Here is a 21,798-nt window from a genome sequence, read left to right as displayed (position 1 = left end):
GTTGTGAAAGGTGGTAAATGACCTGCTTTTAGTAAGTAGCATAGACAGCCGTTAGTTTCTGTTGAGTTCATCGTTTTTCTGGGACGGTCTTAGCCAGACCTGTAAGTCATTTTTTTTTGGGGGGGGGCTTGGACCCTTAGAATCTGATGTTCATTACCATCAGCAGATCCCCTGAATAGAATTTACCCACCCCAGAATGATAGAGGAGCCAACCAGCGAAGGTTGTTGGGCCTGCCTGTTGGCTCCTTTCTCTACTTTGCCCCACCCCAACTTCTCAGAATTGAATTTTGTTAGATATGAGAAGGAAGAGGTGAACTGACCTTGTGGCCTTGTGAGCATTCTTCAGACAGTCCTTTTCATTAGGACTCTTGAATAGTTAGACCTTGCCAGTGACCTTTGGAGGTCAGCAGTGTCAACACTGTTGGTCACAGGAATGTTTTGGGTATGCCAGCTCAAGAGAATTGGTGTGTGGATCTCTGAGACATGAGTTTGCTGATGCTTGGGGCTGAGCAGCCTGCATCTTATTTCACGGTTCTTGGTACAGGTGGGTTGCACTGATTGGACAGGCGTGGATGGGAACCTCAGTGGTGAAGGGACCAGTCACAGCTGATGAGTCCACAGCTCCATGGGAGTGTTTGAAGACTGATGGAAATGTGATCTTAGAATTGGTGTTGAGGTGTCCCACAAACCGCCAACGTCCTCCCGTCAGTGAGAGCTGTGCTGAGCCTCCTAGAGATGCTTGGCTTCTGTGGGAAGATGAGGTTGCCCAGCTTTATGTCAAGGGTGGGCCCTAACCTTTTCTCAAGACAGTACCGCGTCACCATGTCCCCCCAACGTTCAGTGACCCCGTGCTCCTACAGAGCTAAGACTTGAATGTGAAAAAGAAGGTGGACCCAGTTACTCATTGGCCTGATCTTTTGTCAGGGCATCAGCTGTTAGGTTCTGGCTCCAGGCTGGCCTCCCCTGCTGCCGCCCCCTCCCCGAGCAGGTGTTTGGTCTTCAGGTGTGCTGTTTGGAGTGGGGGTGTGTCCGTAAACTTGTTTACTGCTCCTGCTTTCTCCCCTGCATTTGAGTCTTTAATTTGTCTGACACTTTTTACCCCCTAAGAAGTCTATCTTTGAGGTTTCTCAAAATCAATATCAGACAGGCGCCTGGGCTTGTGGTTTTTCTCTTGGTGAGAACTTGGCTTAATTTTCACGCCCCATTTCAGTATCTGTACAGACAGGAAGCTCCACCCTTTTCATGGTGTAACCGACCCTAAACTCTTTGTATTTACCAGCTATAAAGGAAACTGTTTAAATAATAAATTGTGAGTTTAAAAGTCCATGTGGGAGAGATGGAAAGGCTTCTCATCTCCCTTGCAGAGGTCAGAGGAAGGGTGTGCAAGATTGATTTCTATGGGGATTCCCTCTTACTCAACTCGCCTCTGAATTGGATGTGTCTATTCTCTTTAAAATGTATGTAATGAACTTTTATACAAGCCCCTTTTATTTATTGAATAGTTGATGTCTCATTTAAAAACTTACCTTGGGTGAGTCACATTCTTCTCTGGGCCTCAGTTTCCTCTGTGAAGTTAGGGGTTTGACCAAAATGATTTCCAAGGTCCATTGCAGTTCTGAACCCTATGAGCCTGTGAACCTGTAAGCTTACCTACTTCTCCCCAAAAAAGCCTTCAAGGAAATGAGACAGATGTAGAGCTAGAAAGGCCCTCCGAGGTCGAGCCTCTGGTCCTTCTGAGGCCCCGGAAGGGGAAGGAGCTTGCTTAGTGCCCCATAGTAGCTGAGCCAGAACCTGAACCAGCCAAGGCTTCTGGGTCTGAATCACAATCGCTGGCATTTGTTTCTGCCTCTTTGAGGCTTTGCAAAGGGCTTCACAGCCATTAGAATGTTTCTAGTCTCCCTCCTGTCCACCTGCTGCTCCCATTAGCATCTGCCTTTGCCAAATGTTCTTACGTTTTCTGCTGTGCTTCCCCCCACCCCCACCCTGGTCTGGCTTTTGGGGACCTAGAAGCGATTGTCTCTTGAGCACGTCTGGTTTCTCTGCAAAGATAAAATCTCCAGATCACAGCACTTGCCCCAAGCCTGCCTGACCCCACATCACCTGGGCCAGGTGGCCGCTTCCTCTGACTCCTAGACCAGCCTGGATGTTCCCTCCAACCAGCCGACAGCCATAACCACTTTCCTTCTTGGGAGCTTCGTTGGAAACAATGTGAACAGCGTTTCCGTCTTTTAACAGTATCGTCCTATAAGTTCACTAAGTAAACAGCCACCAGGACAGGCATCTGTTCAGTGCTTGGCTTAGAGTCTAGACATAGTTTCTTGACTGTTGGGTTTGTTAGGAAGTTGAAACATCTCTACTTCCTGGCTTCAGACTATATTGAGGCCCACATTAAACTCTTTCTATGGTGTCAGCTCACTCCTCCCCCCCCAAGAGTTGTCTTAGTTTGCGTACCACTCCAGAGGGCACAGGGGACCCTCCCTCCCCCCACTTGGACTTGGCTGTCAGAGCAAGGAGGAGCAGGGCCTCTAGGGATTTAAATGAGAAGAGGAGCAGATGGATCCCTGGGGTCAAGCACTAAAATCCGAGGAAGTTGCCCAGCATGATAAATCAAGGTGCTAAAGGTGAAACATGTAAATTCAACTCCATCCTGGCCTTCAGAGCCCAGATAAACTTCCCTGGGAAGATATAATCTTGAATAGCTTGGAATAGCCCTCTCTGCTTGTCTCTACTTGCTTTATGGATGGCACAAGTTTCTAGGCATGTTTGGAGAAGCCAAGCTCACGGATAGGCTGCTATCTGCGTCCAAACCTGGCTTAGTGTCCTTAATTTTGCATTAGTCTTTTTTGGATTTGCCAGTCCTAGAATTAGATGTGACCCACTGCCTTCCTGACAGCCCAGCCCTTGTGCTGAAATGGGAATTAGCTAACATGGGACAACTAGTGTCCATGAAGAGTGGCTATGGAGACTGGGGGACCCCTGTCCTTCAGGGGTTCACGTCATTAACTAGAAGGCTCACAGCAGGGCAGGGGATTGGGAAATGGCTTTGGTCTGAGTGTTTCATGTCCCTCTAGACTTCCCCTGCAGAGGCAGGCTTCTTGGAGAAAATACAGTTGGGCTTGAGGGAAAGGCTTCTGACACCCCCCTCCCATTTCATGTTACCCTCATCCAGTCCACCTGCATTTTTCTTCTGCAGTGTGTCTGTGAGATGGAGAAGAGGCTCCCTCTCCCTTGGCCTCTTCAGTGGAGGGTCTTGGAGGGGTATGGGAAGCAGGAGAGATGTGGTAGGTCGGCCTGCCCACTCTGTGGCTCCCAATATAGATGTCCTGCCGTCATTTAAATGCACCCTCCTCTTCCCCTCATCCTGTGTGAGCTCCTGGGATGTCAACCTAATGCTTCTTTTAAAAAAAAAGGGGGGGGGAGGAAATGAACAAGGACCTTGCCCACTTTAAAAATGCAAATAACATCCCCCTCTCCTGGACTGTTTCCTCCTCTTTTCCCTCAGGAGTTTGTTTTTATATTGGCCCTGTAGTGTGGACCCTGTCTAGGCTGTGTGTGTCATCCCAGCCCCGCAGCCTCACTGCCTTGGTCTGAACAGAATGTCCCTCCTGCAGCTGAGTGAGGGGCGGCTCCAGTTCTCAGGCCTGAGGCTCACCACCTGTTGTTGCCTTGTTCATTCCAGCCTCTCCTCCTCCCTTCCCGGCCCTTCCCTCCTTTCCCTCCCTAATGGTCAGCCTGGGATCATTATAGACTTTCCAAATACCTTCTGGATGGTGTCATTGCTTCTGCGCAGGCTGTATCTCTACAAAAGAAACCATTGTTTGGCCATGGGGGAGAATCGGAGTTTTCATTATTTCGGTGTTGGAATTGAGAGGCACTCCCCTTCGTTTATATGGAATGGATGTCGTACCCACATTGGGAATTGGGCAGCCCGGGCTGCATGGGCCATCCGTTATACACTGGCGTTTGGCTCTGTGGCAGCATTGGTTGATGCTTCGCCACACATAATCAAGGTGGTGGTCTTCGTGCCCTATTTTCACAGAACCTACAGTTACCTTTAGAACTCACTTATAAATAAGGAGAAGACACCCAGTTTGATGACTCCACGGGCTAGCTGGTGCTGTCTACCAGATTCCTGTCATCTAGAGACCAGTTTGGTGAAACCAGACCTCTCTGGGTCACTTCTCTACCTGGACATGTTGCAAGCCTGGTAGTGACTGAGATGTCTCTTCACACCCTCAGGTAGCTCAGCACTCAGAGCAAAATGACCTGTGCCATCACATGGGGATCCAGGCTGTGCTTTCTCCGTCTGCCTCTATGGGAGGAGGTAGAAGTACTAAAGGAGGTGGAAGGATTAGAAAGAGAATCCTTTTTTTCCACCTGGCCCCTCCTCTCATCTGGATGGAGGAAGAAGTAGGTTCCCCTGGCTTGTTCCAATAGTATTATCCCTCCGAGTCAGGAGGAGAGCTTTAGCTCTGAATTCCCCAGAATAATGAAGATATCAGCAGGGCCCAGTTTTCCTTCAAATGTCCACTGCAGGCTTGCTCAGGCTATGAAGATCTTCCTTGTAAGTGACCTTAAAGAAAAACCATTTCATCCGCCAAAGAACTTTCTTATGCTGAAGGGTGGGTGATGTACAGGTCTGAGCCTAGGCCCTTGTGGAAAAGGCGAAACAGGATTCTGGCACTTTCCCCCCAGTCCAATGCAGCTGGGAAGCAATGAAGTCATCCCATAACAACCATCACAAAGAAAATAACAAAGTCGGCTGTGTTCTCATTGAAACAATTTTTCCAGCTTAGAAATGGCGTTACATTCACCTTTTTACACACCATACTGGCAGACTAATTTTTGCAACTCAGCACAAAATGAAGCCATAACATTGGCTTCCTTTTTAGACATTTTTCTGAATCCTTCTTCTCAGCAGCTCTGTCTGTAATAGAGGGACGCAACCAGTGTTGCCATATAGCTGGTTATGTTCTCCATATTCCACTCGTGTGAGCGTCTTTGTAAGTGTCACTGAGAAATGACTATCTCCCCACAGACAGCAGCTACTTCAGGTCGGGAGGTGAAGTTTGGATTTCTTTTTGCATGGCATGCTTGACTCACTGGACTCTTCTCTAACTGTACCTCTTTCCTCTTGTCTTCAGGTCCCTTCTGAACCCCCAACAGCCATCAAGCCCAAAACAGATGATTCCTCTACACAATCCCCTCCTTCTGAGAAGGACAAGCAGTCTAGCTGGTTACGACTGGCAAGCTCGTCCAATAAGGTGATTTTAAAAAATCATCCCATTTATGCTTTCTGAGTTAAACTGGGTCCATAGTCCCACTAGAGGAGAGAATTTGGTTTTGTTTTTAAAATTAAAAAAAAAAGGTATGCTTCAGTCTGTATTCAGACACCATCAGTTCTTTCTCTGGGGATGGATAGCATTTTTCATCATAAGTCCTTCTGCGTTGTCTTGGATCGTTGTATTTCTGAGAATGGCTAAGTCATTCATAGCTGATCATCTTACAATATTGCTGTTACTTTGTACACAGTATGTTTTACTTTGCATCAGCTCATGTAAGTCTTTCCAGATTTTTCCAAGAGCCTCCTGCTCGTCATTTCTTATAGCACAGTAGTATTCCATCATAATCACATACCACAGTTCCCCAATTGATGGGCATCCCTTCAGTTTCCAATTCTGTGCCACCAGAAAAGAGCTGCTACAAATATTTTTGTACCTATAGGTCTTTTTCCTCTTTTTTTTTTTTAAATCTCTTTTGGGGTCCAAAGGCAATGGTATTGCTAGGTCAAAAAGGTATGCATGGTTTTATAGCCCTTTGGGCATAGCTCCAAATTGTTCTACAGAATGGTTGAATCCGTTCACAGCTCCGCCAACAATGCATTAATGTCTCATTTTTCCCACATCCCCTCCAACATTTGTCATTTTCCTTTTCTGTCCAATTAGCTGATCTAATAGGCATGAGGTAGTACCTCAGAATTGTTTTAATTTGCATTTCTCCAATCAGTAGTGCATTTGGGACATTTTTTTGTATGGCTATAGATAGCTTTGATTACTTCATCTGAAAACTGTTCATATCTTTTGATTGTTTATCAATTGGGGAATGGCTCTTTTTTTTTTTATAAATTTGACTCAGTTCTCTATATGTTTATGAGATCTTTATCAGAGAAACTTGCTTCAAAATTTTTTTCACAGTTACCGTTGCTGTATTTCCCTCTATCCAACCCCACCCCCCACCCCCCTCCATTTATTCTATTCTCTCTCTTGGAGGAAGAGTTTGACTGTGCCATTGTCTTGAAAGAATTCTGCTCAGGGTACAAGAGAAGTGGTTCTTTATACTTTTATATATGAAATTTTAAAGGGCCGCTGATGCCTGCCCATGTGTTTGCTCCGAAATCCACATTCTTTAAAGAAAAGGCTACTTGGGACTTGGATCTAACCCTATTTCAAGGCTCCCAATGAAATTTAGTATGGAATCAAAACCCACAATTGTAGACGGTCTCATTTGGGGCTTGCAGCCCAGATAATAAGATGCGAGGCCACAGCCCCCTAGAGGCTTCTTGAAATGGACACTAGGAAAATATATTTGTTAAAGACAACTCACTCAATTGCATCCTCTCATCAGTGACTTGCATTTTTAAACAGAGCATTGGCTGCATGCATCCCCGGCAGCGCTTGTCAGCTTTCCGACCTTGGTCCCCTGCTGTTTCTTCCAGTGAGAAAGATCTCTCCACACACCTTCCTGCACTGATTCGAGACAGGTGAGGTTCCGCTCTGTTCCTCCCGTAAGCTCAAAGTGGGGGCCTAGGAACCAGAGAGTCATAAGAGGATGTTAGAGGGAGGTGCAAGGGTGGGACCTCAGGTGTTAGTGGAAATGACCCATGGCCTTGTGCCTCTGCAGGGTGGGGAATCAGAGGACTCTTTCCGGTCCCTTGCTCTAATGGAGCATGTCTTTGGATTGTGGTTTGGTTTTTTTTGTTCGTTTTGGGGTTTTTTTTTGCCTTTCTTAATGACATTCTGAACTTGATAATTTTTTTCCTTACTGAAGGCAGAAAAACTGGTCTTTTCAAATTTGGCGGCTTGAATCAAATTTGTTTTTCTAAATGAATAAGGTCATCAGAAAGTTTGGGCAGCTGTCTAAAAGCAGCTGATAATATAGTGGTGTTAAGAAATTGGGTACAGTTCTTGATTGACATCAGCCCCACCCAGGGCAATGACTCTTAAGAGCCTGTGCACAGATACCCGCAAATCATAGGGTTTTGTGGTATTTGTCGGGCGGACCTTTTGGAGAGAGTTGACTCTCCAGTTTGCTTCAAACTCCTTTGAATATGGGCTCTAAACCTGTGATCTCATCAGTATGAAAATTTCCTTCACAGATGCAGACACCACAATCCCTCTATAACATAATGTCTTAAAGGGGAAGGGTCGCCTGGGGTACTGAGAGGTCACAGAGCTAGTCTGTTCTGTGTTAGAGGCCATATTTGAACCCAGGTCTTTATGACTCCCAGGCCAGACCGGCCTGCCTATTTGTTTGAGATGTTAGTGTTACTTAATTGTTTTGTTTTCCCAAGACTACTTGTTTTAATCAAATGTTCTGTTTGCTGTGCTGGGCGGTTCTCTGCAGTAGCCCCCGGCTCATGCTCTCTCCACCTTTCTGCAGTTTTTACTCCTATAAGAGTTTCGAGAATGCTGTGGCTCCCAACGTGGCGTTGGCTCCTCCCACACAGCAGAAGATTGTGAGCAGCCCTCCCTGTACCACCACTGTGTCCCGGGCCCCCGAGCCCATCACCACTTCCATACAGCCCCGGAAAAGAAAGCTGCCTATGGAGAATCCTGGTGTGCCAGAGACCTTGGTCCCTGTCACTGCCCCAGAGGATGAGAAGGATTCCGAGGCAGACGTGGAAGTGGAAAGCAGAGAGGAATGTAAGTGTGAGTTGACTTTTCTCTTCTCCTCCTAAAAAAAGTGGTGTACTATTCAAGAAGAAGCTCCCATTTCTGAAAGGAGTGTGAATGTGTGTGTGTGTGTGTGTGTGTGAATGTGTCTGTGAGTGCCTGTATGTGCAAGCGTATGAGCAAGTGTGAATGACTATAAGTGTGTGCTAATGTGTGTGAATGCAGCTGAGTGTGGATATTGTATGAGTGCTTGTGTGCAAAAGTGTGTAAATGTGTGTGAGTGTGAATGTAACTGCAAATGTGCAAGCATGAATGTATGCACAAGTGTGTCACTGTGTGTGAATGTGTCTGTGAGTGCCTGTATGCATATGTGCAAGTGTGAGGATGAGCAAGTGTAGATGTGACTGTAAAGGTGCACGTGTCAATGCCACATGCGTGCCACGTGCACAAGTGTGTGTGACCGAGTCTGTGAGGGTGAATGTATGTGAATACATCTTTGTGTATGTGTGAGCACCCTCTGCAGAGGGTGACTGTGTGGAGCCATGCTGGCCGTGAGGACCACGTGACAGTGTGATATGGGGCAGGAGCCCTTGCTTCGAAGGCGCTCTGCACGGTTGAAGTCAGTTTGCTGTGAGATTTGAGGCCGGCTTTTTAACATTGGTTTTTCGGTTTGTCTTTGTTTGTAGTCACTTCGTCCTTGTCCTCGCTCTCTTCTCCATCCTTTACCTCGTCCAGCTCGGCCAAGGACATGAGCTCTCCGGGAATGCAGGCCCCTGGAGGCAGCGGTGGCAGCGGTGGCGGCAGCGGCACAGTCAGCGCTTCTTTCGAGGCCATGGCCCATGCCGAGTCCCACAGCAATGGGCTGGAGGCTGAACTGGAGCATCTGAGGCAGGCGCTGGAAAGCGGTCTGGACACTAAGGAAGCCAAAGAAAAATTCCTTCATGAAGTTGTGAAAATGAGAGTGAAACAGGAAGAAAAGCTCAACGCGGCCTTACAGGCCAAACGCAGCCTGCACCAGGTGAGAGGGGAGTGGGTGTGGGCGACTCTTGGACGGGCTCTTGTGCGAGGTAGCTTCTGGGCTGGCACAGAGCATCTGCTGACCCTCCCCCTAGGAGACTCAGGACGGGAACCCACGCCCTGCTGGAGGGCCTGGGGCCCCATTGCCTGGGTGGGCCTGGAGCCCCGCACCCCCATCACCTCTGGGGGGTACAGAGAGATTGTCTTCAAGATACCTCTACGTGCCCATCGTGATCCCCAGCGAGCAAGGCACCCCCTCGGCTGGCTGCCTCGGACTGGCTTCTCTCTCTAATGAAGCTGGAATGTTTTTCTGTTATAATGAGGCCTGGGCTATTTTTAGTGCAGGGAGTGAGGAGCAGCTGCACCAGAGACAATTTCACACTTTAACTGTGTGCATTTGCCAAAAGTGGGTACACTCGTATGCCCACCGACAAGGAAGGCCTAGCTCCCAGGGCCTGTTGCATGCACATCAAATGACGTGTTTTTCTAAAGCTTTGAAAAAAGAAAAGGTGGTAATGCCCAGTCCCTTGGTTCTGACCATTCCCTGTAGAAGAAGAAGAAATGTTCATGAAAAAATAACCACAGAATGACTGGGGGCATCCGTGCTGCCACAGACCAAGTAGGGTCCCCTCTTTGAAAATGTGCTTTCTTCTGCCCACAAATATTTTCATTTTGTCAGCCACCCTACTCTCTGCCCCCACCCACCAAACCAACAGTGGCGGTCGCCATGATCCTCCTTATGAGTCCATTTGCCCCCGTGCCTAGCTCTCTTCTTTCCAGACACGCTTACTGAGCTGCTTTCTCCCGGTTACCCTCTCTCCGTTCTGAATTTGCACCCCACTCCCCAAACTTGCCCCTCCCCATAAACAAAGCTAACATCTTGCTAGTGGTTTGGAAGCCAGAGTTTCAGGGTTTCTTATCTGTAATTTTGTGGGGATATTTGCACTTGATGGTACACAGCCATCATTTTGAATTCATTTGGGTTTTTGCTTTTTGCTGTTTTTGTTTGTGTTCTGGTTTTTCCCCCCGGACACAAACCAGATATGGTCTGGAGGGGAGGACACCCTCGAAACACTCCAGAGTACTGCTAGGCTGCAAGATTGCATGACAAGATGAGCAGCCTTGGTGATATTGAGAGCTGGAGTGCGATTTGGGTGTGGGTGTACCCCCCAAAAATTGTAAATAAAGTCTGAGAACATTTAACACTTAGGGGTTTGTTTTTTTTTTCTTTTTTAATTTCCTAGGGTGTTTAGAACTCTGTGGCCCACCCAAAGGCTGTGAAATTAACACCTCTGTCTAGCGCAGCATGGCAATGAGAGATTGTCTGACAACTCGGTGGAAAGTTTAACAAATAGAATGTTTTTTAGCCCAATACAATGCTGTCAGCATTTCACATTCCAGAATTTTAAAAATTAACATCAATATGTAGTTTAGTTTACTTGCAGTGTACCCTGGCAGATCTTTTTATTTTAATCTGGTTTAAGGTGTGACTTCAAAAGGGAACGTTAACTAAATGTTTTTTTGCAGGATGGATGGCAAGGAGTTTTAATTACCTAAGCTTTGTGAAACCTTTTTGGTGAAAATTTGAGTTTAGGAAGCCTCACTTGACAAGATGTCAGGATTCATAGACGTTCCCCTCCCACCACCTCCCACACACCACCAGCCAGTGAATTCTGGTAATCACATGAGAAGCCCTTTGGTGCCAAGGACCACCATCACCTCTCTTCTGCCCTGATCTTGGACAGAGGTTGTTGCCTTTTTATATGTAGCAGAAACACAAAGAAAGGGGCATCTTTCTGCAGAATAGCCTGTTGGGTTTTTTTTTTTTGACCTTTTCTGGCTTGGCTCAGCCATGGAGGGAGGACATTTTCTGGACCCCCCAATTTCACCTTCCTCTAGTGGACATGAACGTGTTATGTCTTCCCCCTCAATTTTTCCCAATCTCTCCTTTCTACCTCCCCCCAAACCGATGTGTGCAGAGGCAAGAGCTGGTGGGCCTGGCTGGGAAGTGAGGCTGGTCAAAAACTTCTTCTGGCCCTTTGTGAGTGTCACTAATTCACCTCAATTGTGTCTTAGCAAAGCTGTCATTTTTTTTGAAACAGAAAACGTGCTTCTTAAAGGGAATTGGGACCAAAATTTACCTTTGAAAAAGTATCGTCCCTGCAAATGCATGGAATGTCAGCACAGATAGACTTTGTGTTCCACCCTGTGAAATGGATTTGAGGTGTTTAATTTTATAAAGCAGTATTTTGTTTCCACCTTGTCTACCACCAGCTCCTTTCAGGGCGAGTTGCTTAGAGATGAGTGTGAGGCGGCCTGTGTTGAGCAGCTGGGGCAGTAGGGTGGCCTGGAGTACTCGGGGCCTCTGCCACAAGGAGGAAGCCTGAGGACGGGGCACCTGGGGCTTGCAAAGCAAACTCACCTTGCTCTCCTTTGTGCCCTGGAGGAGCTGGAGTTCCTACGAGTGGCCAAGAAGGAGAAGCTTCGGGAGGCCACGGAGGCCAAGCGCAACCTGCGGAAGGAGATCGAGCGCCTGCGAGCAGAGAATGAGAAGAAGATGAAAGAGGCCAACGAGTCCCGGCAGCGGCTCAAGAGGGAGCTGGAGCAGGCCCGGCAGGTCCGCGTGTGCGACAAGGGCTGCGAGGCGGGTCGGCTGCGGGCCAAGTACTCGGCGCAGGTGAGCCGGGCCGCGCTGGTGTGCCGGGGGCATTCCACGGATGGGGAGACTGAGGCGCAGCCCGGGGCCCGTGGGCCTTGTGCAGCATTCCTTGGTAGCCATCTTCCCAAGTAGCCAGGGGGCTCAGCGGGGTTGGGGAGGAGCCCCTGAATGGGACCAGGAACCCTCTGCTTGAGGGCCTGGGCTCTTTAAAGGAGACGGTGTGAATTTCCGGATCAGGAAGGGAAGGGGGGCGGTGAATTGTGTTGCTGCCCCACAGGAAGGCACGTGCTCTTGGCCCCCAGAGTCTCCTCTCCCTGATAAGGGGGGTCCAGACTAAACAGAGGGAGGGAGCACGCCTGAGAGCAGAGGGTGGCCGGCCAGCCCCTGCTGCCTCCTCAGTTCGGGCCTCCTCTTTGCCTAACAAGGCCCTAACATGCCCAAGTCTGGTGGAGGTTCAGCACACAGACCTGGGAAGGGTCTTTTAGGCTTAGTGAGCCATGGGGCTGAGTGTAGTATGTGTGAGCCTGCAGAAGGCGCAGCTGCCCAGTGCTCCCAACCCGAGTCTGCAGAACTGGTCCCGGCTGTAACAGGGTTGGTACATCTAAATTCTCCCTCTTCTTCCATGGCCTGGCGAGGCCCTCTTGCCACCTCCTCGGATGCTTCTTTCCACCAAGGAGCCTCAGAGAGCTGTGACTAAGCTCCCACAGCCGGTCCTTGGGCGTGGGGTGAAGCGTGAGGCTCCACCGCCCAAAGTGCAGGGGGGCCCGTCCCCCGGGCTGGTGGACCAGAATCCTGCCATCCGCCTACAGTATGGGGCCACTCACCAAAATTCCCTTCCCCAGCTATGCAGCCTCCGCCTCCTCCACCCCCCCCCCCGTAGCGGCAGCCCTCCAGTGGTTGGCATAGGGCCTTGTTTGGTCATCAGAAGAGTGACAAGTCCCTGATGGGGGTTCACCCTCCTGCCTTGGAAGGCACAGGGTCCTTGGTGCGTGCCCCTCCGTGGGCTTGTGAGCCTCTGTGGGGATGCACGGGTGTCCCGGGGGGCGCACACCTCTCTCTCAGGCCTGGTTGACACCCATCTCCTTTGGCTTTCAGATCGAGGACCTGCAGGTGAAGCTTCAGCACGCTGAGGCTGACAGGGAGCAGCTCCGGGCCGATCTCCTGCGGGAGCGGGAGGCCCGGGAACATTTGGAGAAAGTTGTGAAGGAGCTTCAGGAGCAGCTGTGGCCTAAGCCAAGCCCTCAGGCCAGCGGCAGCCACAGAAACGAGCTGGACAGCGAGCTAGCCCACGAGCCCCGAGCCTGAGACGCCCCCTCCGCCAGGGATGCCCGCGCGTGTCTGACGGGGCGAGCGTTTCCGCACCCAGGAAACAGACTCGGGGTGCGCGACCCCAGCAGCAGAAGCACTGAGTTCCTGCCTCACCCCGTCCTATAGCACAACATCTTCCTGTGCCTCGAACACCACTGAGTGTTGATGAACAGCGCTTTTGGACGCCACCTGGCGACGTTTTCTACTGGCCGGCGAGCCCAGGGGGCTCCCCCGTTCGTCCCCTGCTTGCTGGAACACTTTGAAACGCAAACTTTTGTTATAAGCTATTTAAGACAGTGACAGACTTGATAGTCCAAGAAATGAACAAGTTTTTTATAAGTAAATTTTCAAAACCCACAAACACTTGGTGATGCACAATTTGGATGAGTGGTTACGCAGCTGGGGGGAGGCCCCCACTCGCTCCCGCAGCCCTCCGCTGGCCAGGCCTGGGGAGCCCTCACGGTTTGACCTTCTCATGTGGTTTGATTGGGAGATTTGAGTGAGTTTGTTTTTTGTTTGTTTGTTTGTTTGTTTGTGTGAAGTCTTTATTTTTAAGTGATAAGTACCTAGTTTTCCAGCACGGATGCTAGAAGAAGAAGAGTGTGTGGGAGAGAGAGATGAACTAAAAAGCTGCCCAGCCTTACTGAAGACGTACGTCACGGCTCCTGCGTCGTCACCCCGAGTCTGCAGACGGCCACGGCCGCTGTGTTCAGAGACACCCCCACCACCACCCATCGTGCCCCAGCACCCGGGAGGAGGAGGGGGAGGCCGGCCCGAGTTACTCTGAGGACAGTCGCTTCATTTTTTTACTGGATCGCGCTACTTTGTTACATCCCCTTCCTCATAAAGGACAGTATTTATCTCCCCGTTGTTCAGGTTATCCCTGTGCAGGCTTCCGAGCGTCCAGCCCTCTTGTCGCTGCTGTGAATGATCGGTGGCCATGCCTTTCAGTATGACCAAGGGGGCTGCTTTAATTCTGGGATCCACTGAGACCCCCCACCCCTGCACCGGAACAAAAATGCAGCATTACGTCATCGCTTGGTCTTGGGGCTTTCTGTCTGTCTGTTTGAACTCATCCTTAGACTGCACTTTGTTGAAAACTCCCTGCGTCTTTTTCTTCCCGCTTATCAATCAGCTCAAGTTGAAAGGTTTTCACTTTTAAAATATATTGTACCAATGTTCTCAAACAGATCTTATCCTAGCACTCAAGTGCTTAGAAAATTCCCTTTGGTGCTTGGTTGAACAAGGGACACATAAGAAAATAATAATGATGCAAAACCTGAATCCTGGGGGGTCTCCGTGTGCCTTCCTGCGTCTTGTACGTTCAACACCGACTTGTGACTTTCCTCCCCTCCAAACCCCCAAACAGACCTGTCAACAGTATAGAGAAATGGGTATCAAAAGAATTTCGGGCTTGCTTGAAAGCATCTATTCCGGATAATCTCATTCGCTTTCAACTGTTTGTGCAAATTTATAGAAGGTTTGTTCTGCCCGAACCTGAAAGCAGCTTTCCATAGACAGGAGGCGGCTTCCCATCCTAAAATTATGGTATTTATTTACATAAAAAATAAGATTTTACGGGAATTCCATGTTAACCGCCATGGTGACTGAGCATTAACAGGAGGTTAATGTGTTAGGTGCAAAATTTAAAAAAAATTATCAATATAGCTCCGGGAAGCAATAGCTACCATCCGCTAAAGCCCCAGAAATTAGGCAGAAAAGACATGGGCAGGTTCCCCCCCCCCATTCTCTGATGTCGGAGATCCTGGTTCTGTTGACGTGGCCCCTTCTCACGTGCAATGCAAAAGGAACATTGTTGAGACAGCGTTTTATGTGGGATCTTTTTTTGTTTTTTGTTTTGTTTGTTTTTTGCTTCTTTGTATGTTTTTTCTTTTACAGTTATTAAAAATTCATATGCATGGAATTTAAAAATCTCTGCCATATGTATATTCATTAATGGGCATTATTACTGATTTGTGTAAAGGGTTTATTTTGTTATGCAATATGCAGAATACTGTTTCAGGCTTAGGTGTTTCCAGATTTGTACTTTTCAGCTGTTTCTTCAAGGGAAACTAGCGGTTGAGTTTCAGCAGTGCTTTTAGGTGTGTTAGCGTATATGTGTTGCTGTGCTAGGTTGCCAAGTCGAGAAATTACACAGAGAACAAAAGGCCTTCCCGTGGGCCTAGGTGCTTGAAGGCACTGTGCTCAGGGAGGGTGGCTGGGGCTTCGCTTCTGCGTTCTAGACTCAGGTGTGAGTAGATGGTCCCCCTTACCCAGCAGTGGATAAAACCCTTTTCCCTTCCAGGTGAATGAGCCTGGGCTCATTCAGGGGAACTACCCCTCCACCACCCCCTGGTGGACATCGCCCCAACATCTCCCCTCCCCCCATTTTCAGCCAGAAAGTGCATGTTCCACCCCCACCCCCTTACTATCCCCCAAGCCTCGTTTCTTGAAAAAGCAGTGAGATCTGAACACTTTGCAGTAACTTGTCCCAAAGAGTATGGGGTTAGAACACCACCCCCCCGTGATCCTGACAGTATTGAGTTACTTGGCATCAGATTTTTTTCTTTAAGGCCAAATTTTTCCCTTGAGAGCATTCACACTAATTCTGCTGGGCATAGGCTGCCCACGAAATGCAGCTGTGCTGATTTCCTGATGATCGGTTCATATCAAAGCTAGGAAATGTTGATTTCTTTTCTTCCCTTCCCACCCCACACCCCCCAAGTTGGCGTATGCAGCCCCATGCAAAACCTTTTCAAATTAAAGTTGTCGATGAATGGAATTCAGTCTTATTTCACGGATGATACAGAACTATGTGAACAGACTATGGGGAACAAATTCTCCTCACCAGCAGCTCATTGTTAGGTTGGTTTTCGGTCAATTAACGTTCAAATTTTTTTTTTGCAATGTGCACAACCCCAAATTGGGTGGCTTGTGATTGGACCCTTCCCCCACCTTCGTTATTTTGTTTGATAATAGTAGAATCACTTGGAACTGACTCGAATGTGTCTGGGTGCGAGCCCCTCGACACACAAAGGAGAGACTCTCGGCCCGATTTTATAGCTGCTTAAAGTCCACGTTTCTAATCCTAGGCCTTGTAGGAGCAGCTAACTCCTGCTGCACTGGCAGCCTTGGAGGAGGGGGAGGAGGGAATTGGTTCCCTGTGTGATTTCTGTGTATGAAGCATTGTTATACTGCAGCCGAACGAGGTCCTGTAGAGACAGAACTGCTCATAGTTTTACTCCATTAATGCAGCTGCAGCTTAGTTTTCTTTAGGAAGAAGGGAGAAGAGGTGTCTTGTAGGCTGTTGACTCTCCCTATACTTAAATATATTACCTAGATAATTGTATATTCAGTTTAATTACTCATTGTTTCTATACTGAAAGAAGACTTAACGAAGGGAAAAAAACCGACAGCAATAAGATTCATATCTATGGAGCAGCTAACTAGTACACATAATATTCTGCTTTTCATACAAAACTAGCCAATATGTAAAAATAAATAAATAAATAAAAAATAAAAAACAACATGTAAATACTTTTTTTTTTCATTTTACACTGTTGTATTATAAGTGTATATGGTGGTTACTTTTCAGAAACTCTTTCTTACTTGGTAGTTGTCTTGTTTTCCGAGTTGTGTTTTTAACAAAAAAAATTCTTTGCTTGTCTGTTGGGGGGGTTGGAAAACACTTTTGGCAAGTTTTCAATGTGGGTTACCATTTTCCATCTTAAGTTTTGGGTCCTTATTTTCATGGTAAAATATTTTATTATTAAAGGTTAAATTCTCTTCTCCCCCCCCCCCAAAAAAAAGTCCACATGTTTTTGAGGGAGGTGTTTTTGTTTGTCAGAAGTCATAAATGACATTTTTTTTTCAATTGAGGGAAAAAAAATCTACATTTATAATAGCCAAGAGCATTTCAGCACATTTCTGTTCTGTTTTCTCCTATGCTGCTGCTAATGACAATATTATGACTTACTCTACTATTCAAGAACTATTTTTATGTAATTAATGTATGCTTTCTTGTTTATAAATGCCTGATTTTAAAAAAAGAAAAAAGAAAGAAAAAAGCTTGGCATATTTATCTATCTCGCTGTGTACCTTGTTGGTCCTTTTCCCCCTTCCCCCTTGAAACAGATAATATTGTAAAATAAAGGCCTCTATGAGAATATGTATGAAAATAGCTCTGCTTATATACCAGTGACTGAATGTACAGTGTATAGACGCATTACCTAAAATAAACAAAAGTGTTTGGTTCAACTATTTCCACATTACAGAATCTTCTGTTTCCTTCCTTTTGGGCATTTGGGCCCAGCCCAGGGTTAGAAGAGGAATGGCTTCTTTCTGTCTGCCCTGTCTCCCCAGCTGATGCAGATGGCTCCCCCCACCCCCAACGCAAGGCTTCTTTTGTTTCCCTGGCTCTTCTTCCCGTTAAATGGCCGATCTCTTTTGAGGTCAACAGGTGTCCTGGGAAGTTTTCCTTCCAGCACTTGTTTTAATGACTGTGTCCACATGGGCTGATGGCATTCCAATTTAGAATGGAGCAGAGAAGGATATGTCTTCCCTTAAGCCCCAATATGGCCCAAAGTGAATGAGGTCTATAACATTACCAAAATCCTGACCTGGCTGGGAGCAGGACTATTTTCAGAAAGTGGCAGGAGAGAAGAATGGCCATTTGCTGGTGTGACAGTCTCTCCAAAGGTCTGTAAGTGCCCTCTTCCCACAGGGCATTGAAGAAGAGGACGAGGGAGACGCACGGGGTCAGTAGTGAGGCTGAATTCATGCTGGGCACCACTAAGGCATCATAAGATAGCTCCTCTATTGAGGGGCACGAGGGATCAGGTATGAGGAGGAAAACACAAGATGTAGGAGATGAAATCTCACTTCATAGAGTATCTCATTGCCTCAACCCTCCCTGGAAAAGATTCATGCCTTTTAATATTTTAATCACTAGGGTTGCTTTTCTGTTAAAGTACAAATTACCCTCCAGGCTTCCAGGGACCCAGCAGCAAGAAGGCTCTGGTCCTTCTACCAAGAGGGAGAATAATTAGTGATTGAGAAAGAACTGAGCTAAGGGAGACTCCATAGAGGGGGGGTGGTAAAAGTTCATTTGGGTTAAGGGGGAAATTTCCGAAGTATAACTCACAGATTACTCTAGTTAACTACATGCTGCCTGTGTGTGCTTTTTCATTTGCTTCTCTTGTACTTTGATGTTTATTAATTTTTTAGAATTTCAAATCTTGGGTTTCTTTGGAAGGGTTAGATGGAAAACAACATTTTCTCTTTTGAGGAAGCGCTAAATGGCAAAGAGAATGAAATGAAAGCTTCGCTTTTAGCATAGGGGCATTAGGAGGATTACCCTATTAAGGACTGAGATTTTTAAATGTCCAGGACTCCACGGCAGAGTGTTCCCCAGCAGGCCAGTTGGCAGTGGGTTTACCGCTTCAGGGTCACCAAAGCCAGCTCCGTCTAAGATTAGCCCAAGCAAGAATCCCATCCCCTCCTCTTGAGCCAAATGGAAGTTATTTAGGGTTAAACTGACTGCTATTCATTTACATGTTAATCCAACTGCTATTTTATCCAGTTCCAAGAATGTGCAAAGCACTGAATGCTAGGCTTGGTACAAGGAAAGGTACAAAGAGTATCTAACACAGCCCATGATCTAGTATAGAAATTGGGGAACCAGAGAAAACAACACACAGGGCAGAATTGAATATGAAAATAATAAAATTAAAGGAGACGAGTCCAAAAGGAGAATGTCCTTGGATCTTGGATTGACAACTGGAAGTCAGAGGACCTCTAGTTAAAGCCCCTTATTTTATAGATGAGAAAAACCAGGTCTAGGGATATGGTCACACAAGTGATGTGTCAAGTCGTGGGGTCTGAACTCAGATCTTTGGTTCTGCCAGTCCTCTTTCCACTACTCCATTGCTTGAAGAAGGAAGGAGAGAACATTTTCTAGGAGAGATGGGAGAAGGCTTTCTGGGGTAGGTGCCATTTGAACCAGGGTCAGAGGAGAGAGGGCATCTGAATTATAAAGAGCAGCACAGAAGAAAACACAAGGGAGAAAACAGTGAATGTATTCAAGCACGAACATCCTTTCCATTTTGAATCCTCTGGCTGGAGGAGAAGACACCAGAGGCAGGAAGGCTCCTTAGGCTCCTTTCAGATAAGAGTTACACCTGAGGGCCTGGTGATAGTGGGAATTGAGAAGGGTGGACAGATGGATGAGAGACCCTGGAGGGATTAATAAGCCTTTGCTTGTGGTCTCATTGTGACCTCCTCAGGCCCACCTCCTAACAGTAGCTACTGCTGGCAGGTCCACATGTACCAAGATGGCGGGTAGCCTTGCTAGCCACAGGAAGAAGGGAAAGAACAATGGCGGAGCAAGGCTGGGTAAGAAGATGAGGGAAGTATGGCCCCTTCAAATCTGCAGATCTTGTCCAACGTAAGCCCCCATCTTTCTCACTTCTCAGAAGCTGGCATTGCAGACCCTCAACTGGTACCCTTAGAGTCCCTGAGCCGCCTTCGCTAGTATGATGGTGGAATTGCCATGGGCTGTGTTTGTCTCCACCATCCACCGAGGCTGGTGGCCTGGTAGATCTTGGGCAGGAGACTATTCCACTGGCTAACTAGCCTCTTGGACTGGGCTCCTCCCCTTTCTTTTTCCTTGTTCTTTAATTAAAACCAAACCCTTCTGACATGGATGGAGAGATGGTGTCTGCTTTCTTCTCCACAGCCCATTGGGCCCAGGAGGGAACTCAGGAAATCACTCAGTAGGGGTATATAGCTGCCTAGCTCCCTGCAGGCTTAGCCCAGTGCTAGGCTTAGACGGAGAAACAGAGAATCTGAGAAAGATAGGATTTGGAGCTTAAAGGAACCTGAGAAGTAGAGTGCCCCAAAACCTCATTTTGCAGATGGGGAAGCAGAGCCAGGAAAGGAGGGAGTCCTTGGTGGCATAGCCAAGCCAAAGCTTGAGTCTCCTGACTCCTCATCCTTCAGTCTTCATACTTTGAGCTGGAAGGAGACTTTGGAGGTCATCAAGTCCAACTCCCCTATTTTACAGTTGAAGAAACTGAGGACCGGGAAAGTTAGGTAATTTTCTCATTTACTGAGGCAGGGTTGTCTTGGGGACCCATGCCCTTTGACTGCCAGTACAGTTCCTGTCTTTTTCCCATGCGGTCTCATTGCCCTGTGTGAGAAGGAAGGAAGGGAGAGAGAAAAGGAGGGATAAAGGAAGGGAGGAAGGAAGGAGGGAGGGAGGAAAGGAAGGGAGAGAGAGAAGGAAGGAAAGAAAGAAGGGAGGTAGGAAGGGAAGGAAAGAAAGAAGGGAAGTAGAAAGGAAGGGAGGGAGAGAAGGAAGGAAAGAAGGGAGGAAAGGAAGGGAAGAAGGGAAGGAAGGAAAGAAAGAAGGGAGGAAGGGAAGGAAGGAAAGAAAGAAGAGGAAAGGAAAGAAAGGAGAGAAGGAAGGAAAGAAGTGAGGGAAAGAGGGAAGGAAAGAAGGAGGGAGGAAGGGAAGGAAGGAAAGAAAGAAGAGGAAAGGAAAGAAAGGAGAGAAGGAAGGAAAGAAGTGAGGGAAAGAGGGAAGGAAAGAAAGGAGGGAAGGAAGAAGGCAGGTAGGAAGGAAGGAAGAAGGAAAGGAAGGAAAAGGCATGTAATAAGTGTTTACTCTATGTCAGGGAAGGTACTAAGTCCTGGGGATACAAATATAAGCACTCCCGACAGTCCCTGCCGTCAGGAAGCCTATCCGCTAAAGGGGGAACAAAACATTTAGAGACACTTCTCAGAGAAGTAGGAGAGGCAAGTTAGAATGATATTGGAGCCGCAGGGCAAGGGATCAGCTAGCCTTACCTGGAATGGCATTGTTAATCTGATTGCTGTTCTCAGAACTAGAGTTGGGAAAGTTGTGGGGAGGAGGGAGCGAAGTAGGCAAAGAGTGGCCGGGAAGTGACATGGAGGGCTTGAGACAGGAGAGCTAAAGAAACAAGATTGGATTGAGTGTGGGACTTGGAGTCAGCATGATCTGGGTTCAAATTCTGCCTCAGACACTTCCTAGGTTCTCCATCCCTGAGCAAGTTCCTTCAACTCACTGGACCTCCGTTTCCTTCTCTGTAAAATGAGAAGAATCTCTAAGGTCCTCTCCTCCAACCCCCACATCTGGACACAGTCCATTCAACCTTATCCATTCAACCTCTGAAATATCTTTTATGTCCATCCCCTTCTCTCCATTCCCATTGCACTGAACTCTCTTCCTAAGTGATCTCCCTGCCTCTTGTCTCTCCTCTCTCCAATCCTTTCTGTACAAGCTTCCAGAGTAACCTTGATCATATTATACCATCAGTCACCGTTCTATCTGTTAGTGTTCAGTCATTTCAGGCATGTCCAACTTTTCGTGACCCCATTTGGGGTTTTCTTGGCAAAGATACTGGAGTGGTTCACCATTTCCTTCTCCAGCTCATTTTACAGATGAGGAAACTGAGGCAAACAGAGTGAAGTGACTTGCCCAGGGTCACCCAGCTAGTAAGTGCCTGAGGTCAGATTAGAACTCAGAAAGAAGAGTCTTCCCTGCACTCTATCGACTTCACCACCTAGCTGCCAATCAAAATTGTAGGTAATTAGCAAACAACGAAAAGACACATGGTGTCACTGAGGCAGCATCAGGTAGTTGAGAGAGTACTGGACTACTGGAAAGAGACCTGGGTTCAAACCTGCCCTGGACACTTAGCTAATCTCTTAATTGCTGTGAGCCTTGATTCACTTCCCCTTGGACAATGAGACTTCTAGCCTCCCTCATTATAGAACACTGCGTTCCCCCCCCAAGTGCCTAGCATTGGGCCCAATACACAGTAGGTAATTACAGAATCCTTGTAGGCTGCCCTATTAGTCATTAAGCTTCAGGATTTGATGCCAGTCCAGATGTGCAAA

General features: G+C 47.5%; 1 protein-coding gene across 6 annotated transcripts in view; it reads left to right on the top strand.

The window, feature by feature from the left end:
• The window catches only part of SKI (SKI proto-oncogene), a 134,559-nt gene extending 117,423 nt beyond the window's left edge, over positions 1–17,136 (top strand). The window contains exons 2-7 of one of the 6 annotated variants that reach the window (XM_020975861.2): positions 5,145–5,264; positions 6,645–6,760; positions 7,660–7,922; positions 8,579–8,910; positions 11,356–11,586; positions 12,664–17,136. In XM_020975861.2, the coding sequence (XP_020831520.1) occupies positions 5,145–5,264; positions 6,645–6,760; positions 7,660–7,922; positions 8,579–8,910; positions 11,356–11,586; positions 12,664–12,873 (1,272 nt within the window). In that variant the 3' untranslated portion in view covers positions 12,874–17,136. Of the gene's footprint in view, positions 1–5,144; positions 5,265–6,644; positions 6,761–7,623; positions 7,929–8,578; positions 8,911–11,355; positions 11,587–12,663 lie in introns of all 6 variants that reach the window. The other 5 variants (XM_020975853.2, XM_020975843.2, XM_020975838.2 and 2 more) reach the window with 5 other exon arrangements.
• The last annotated feature ends 4,662 nt before the right edge of the window (positions 17,137–21,798 follow it).

The sequence above is a fragment of the Phascolarctos cinereus genome, unplaced genomic scaffold, assembly GCF_003287225.1.
Source record: "Phascolarctos cinereus isolate Bilbo 61053 unplaced genomic scaffold, phaCin_HiC Scaffold_726;HRSCAF=1367, whole genome shotgun sequence".
NCBI lineage: Eukaryota > Metazoa > Chordata > Mammalia > Diprotodontia > Phascolarctidae > Phascolarctos > Phascolarctos cinereus.
Note: the sequence above shows the minus strand (reverse complement) of the source record. Positions and strands in the feature narration are given on the sequence as shown.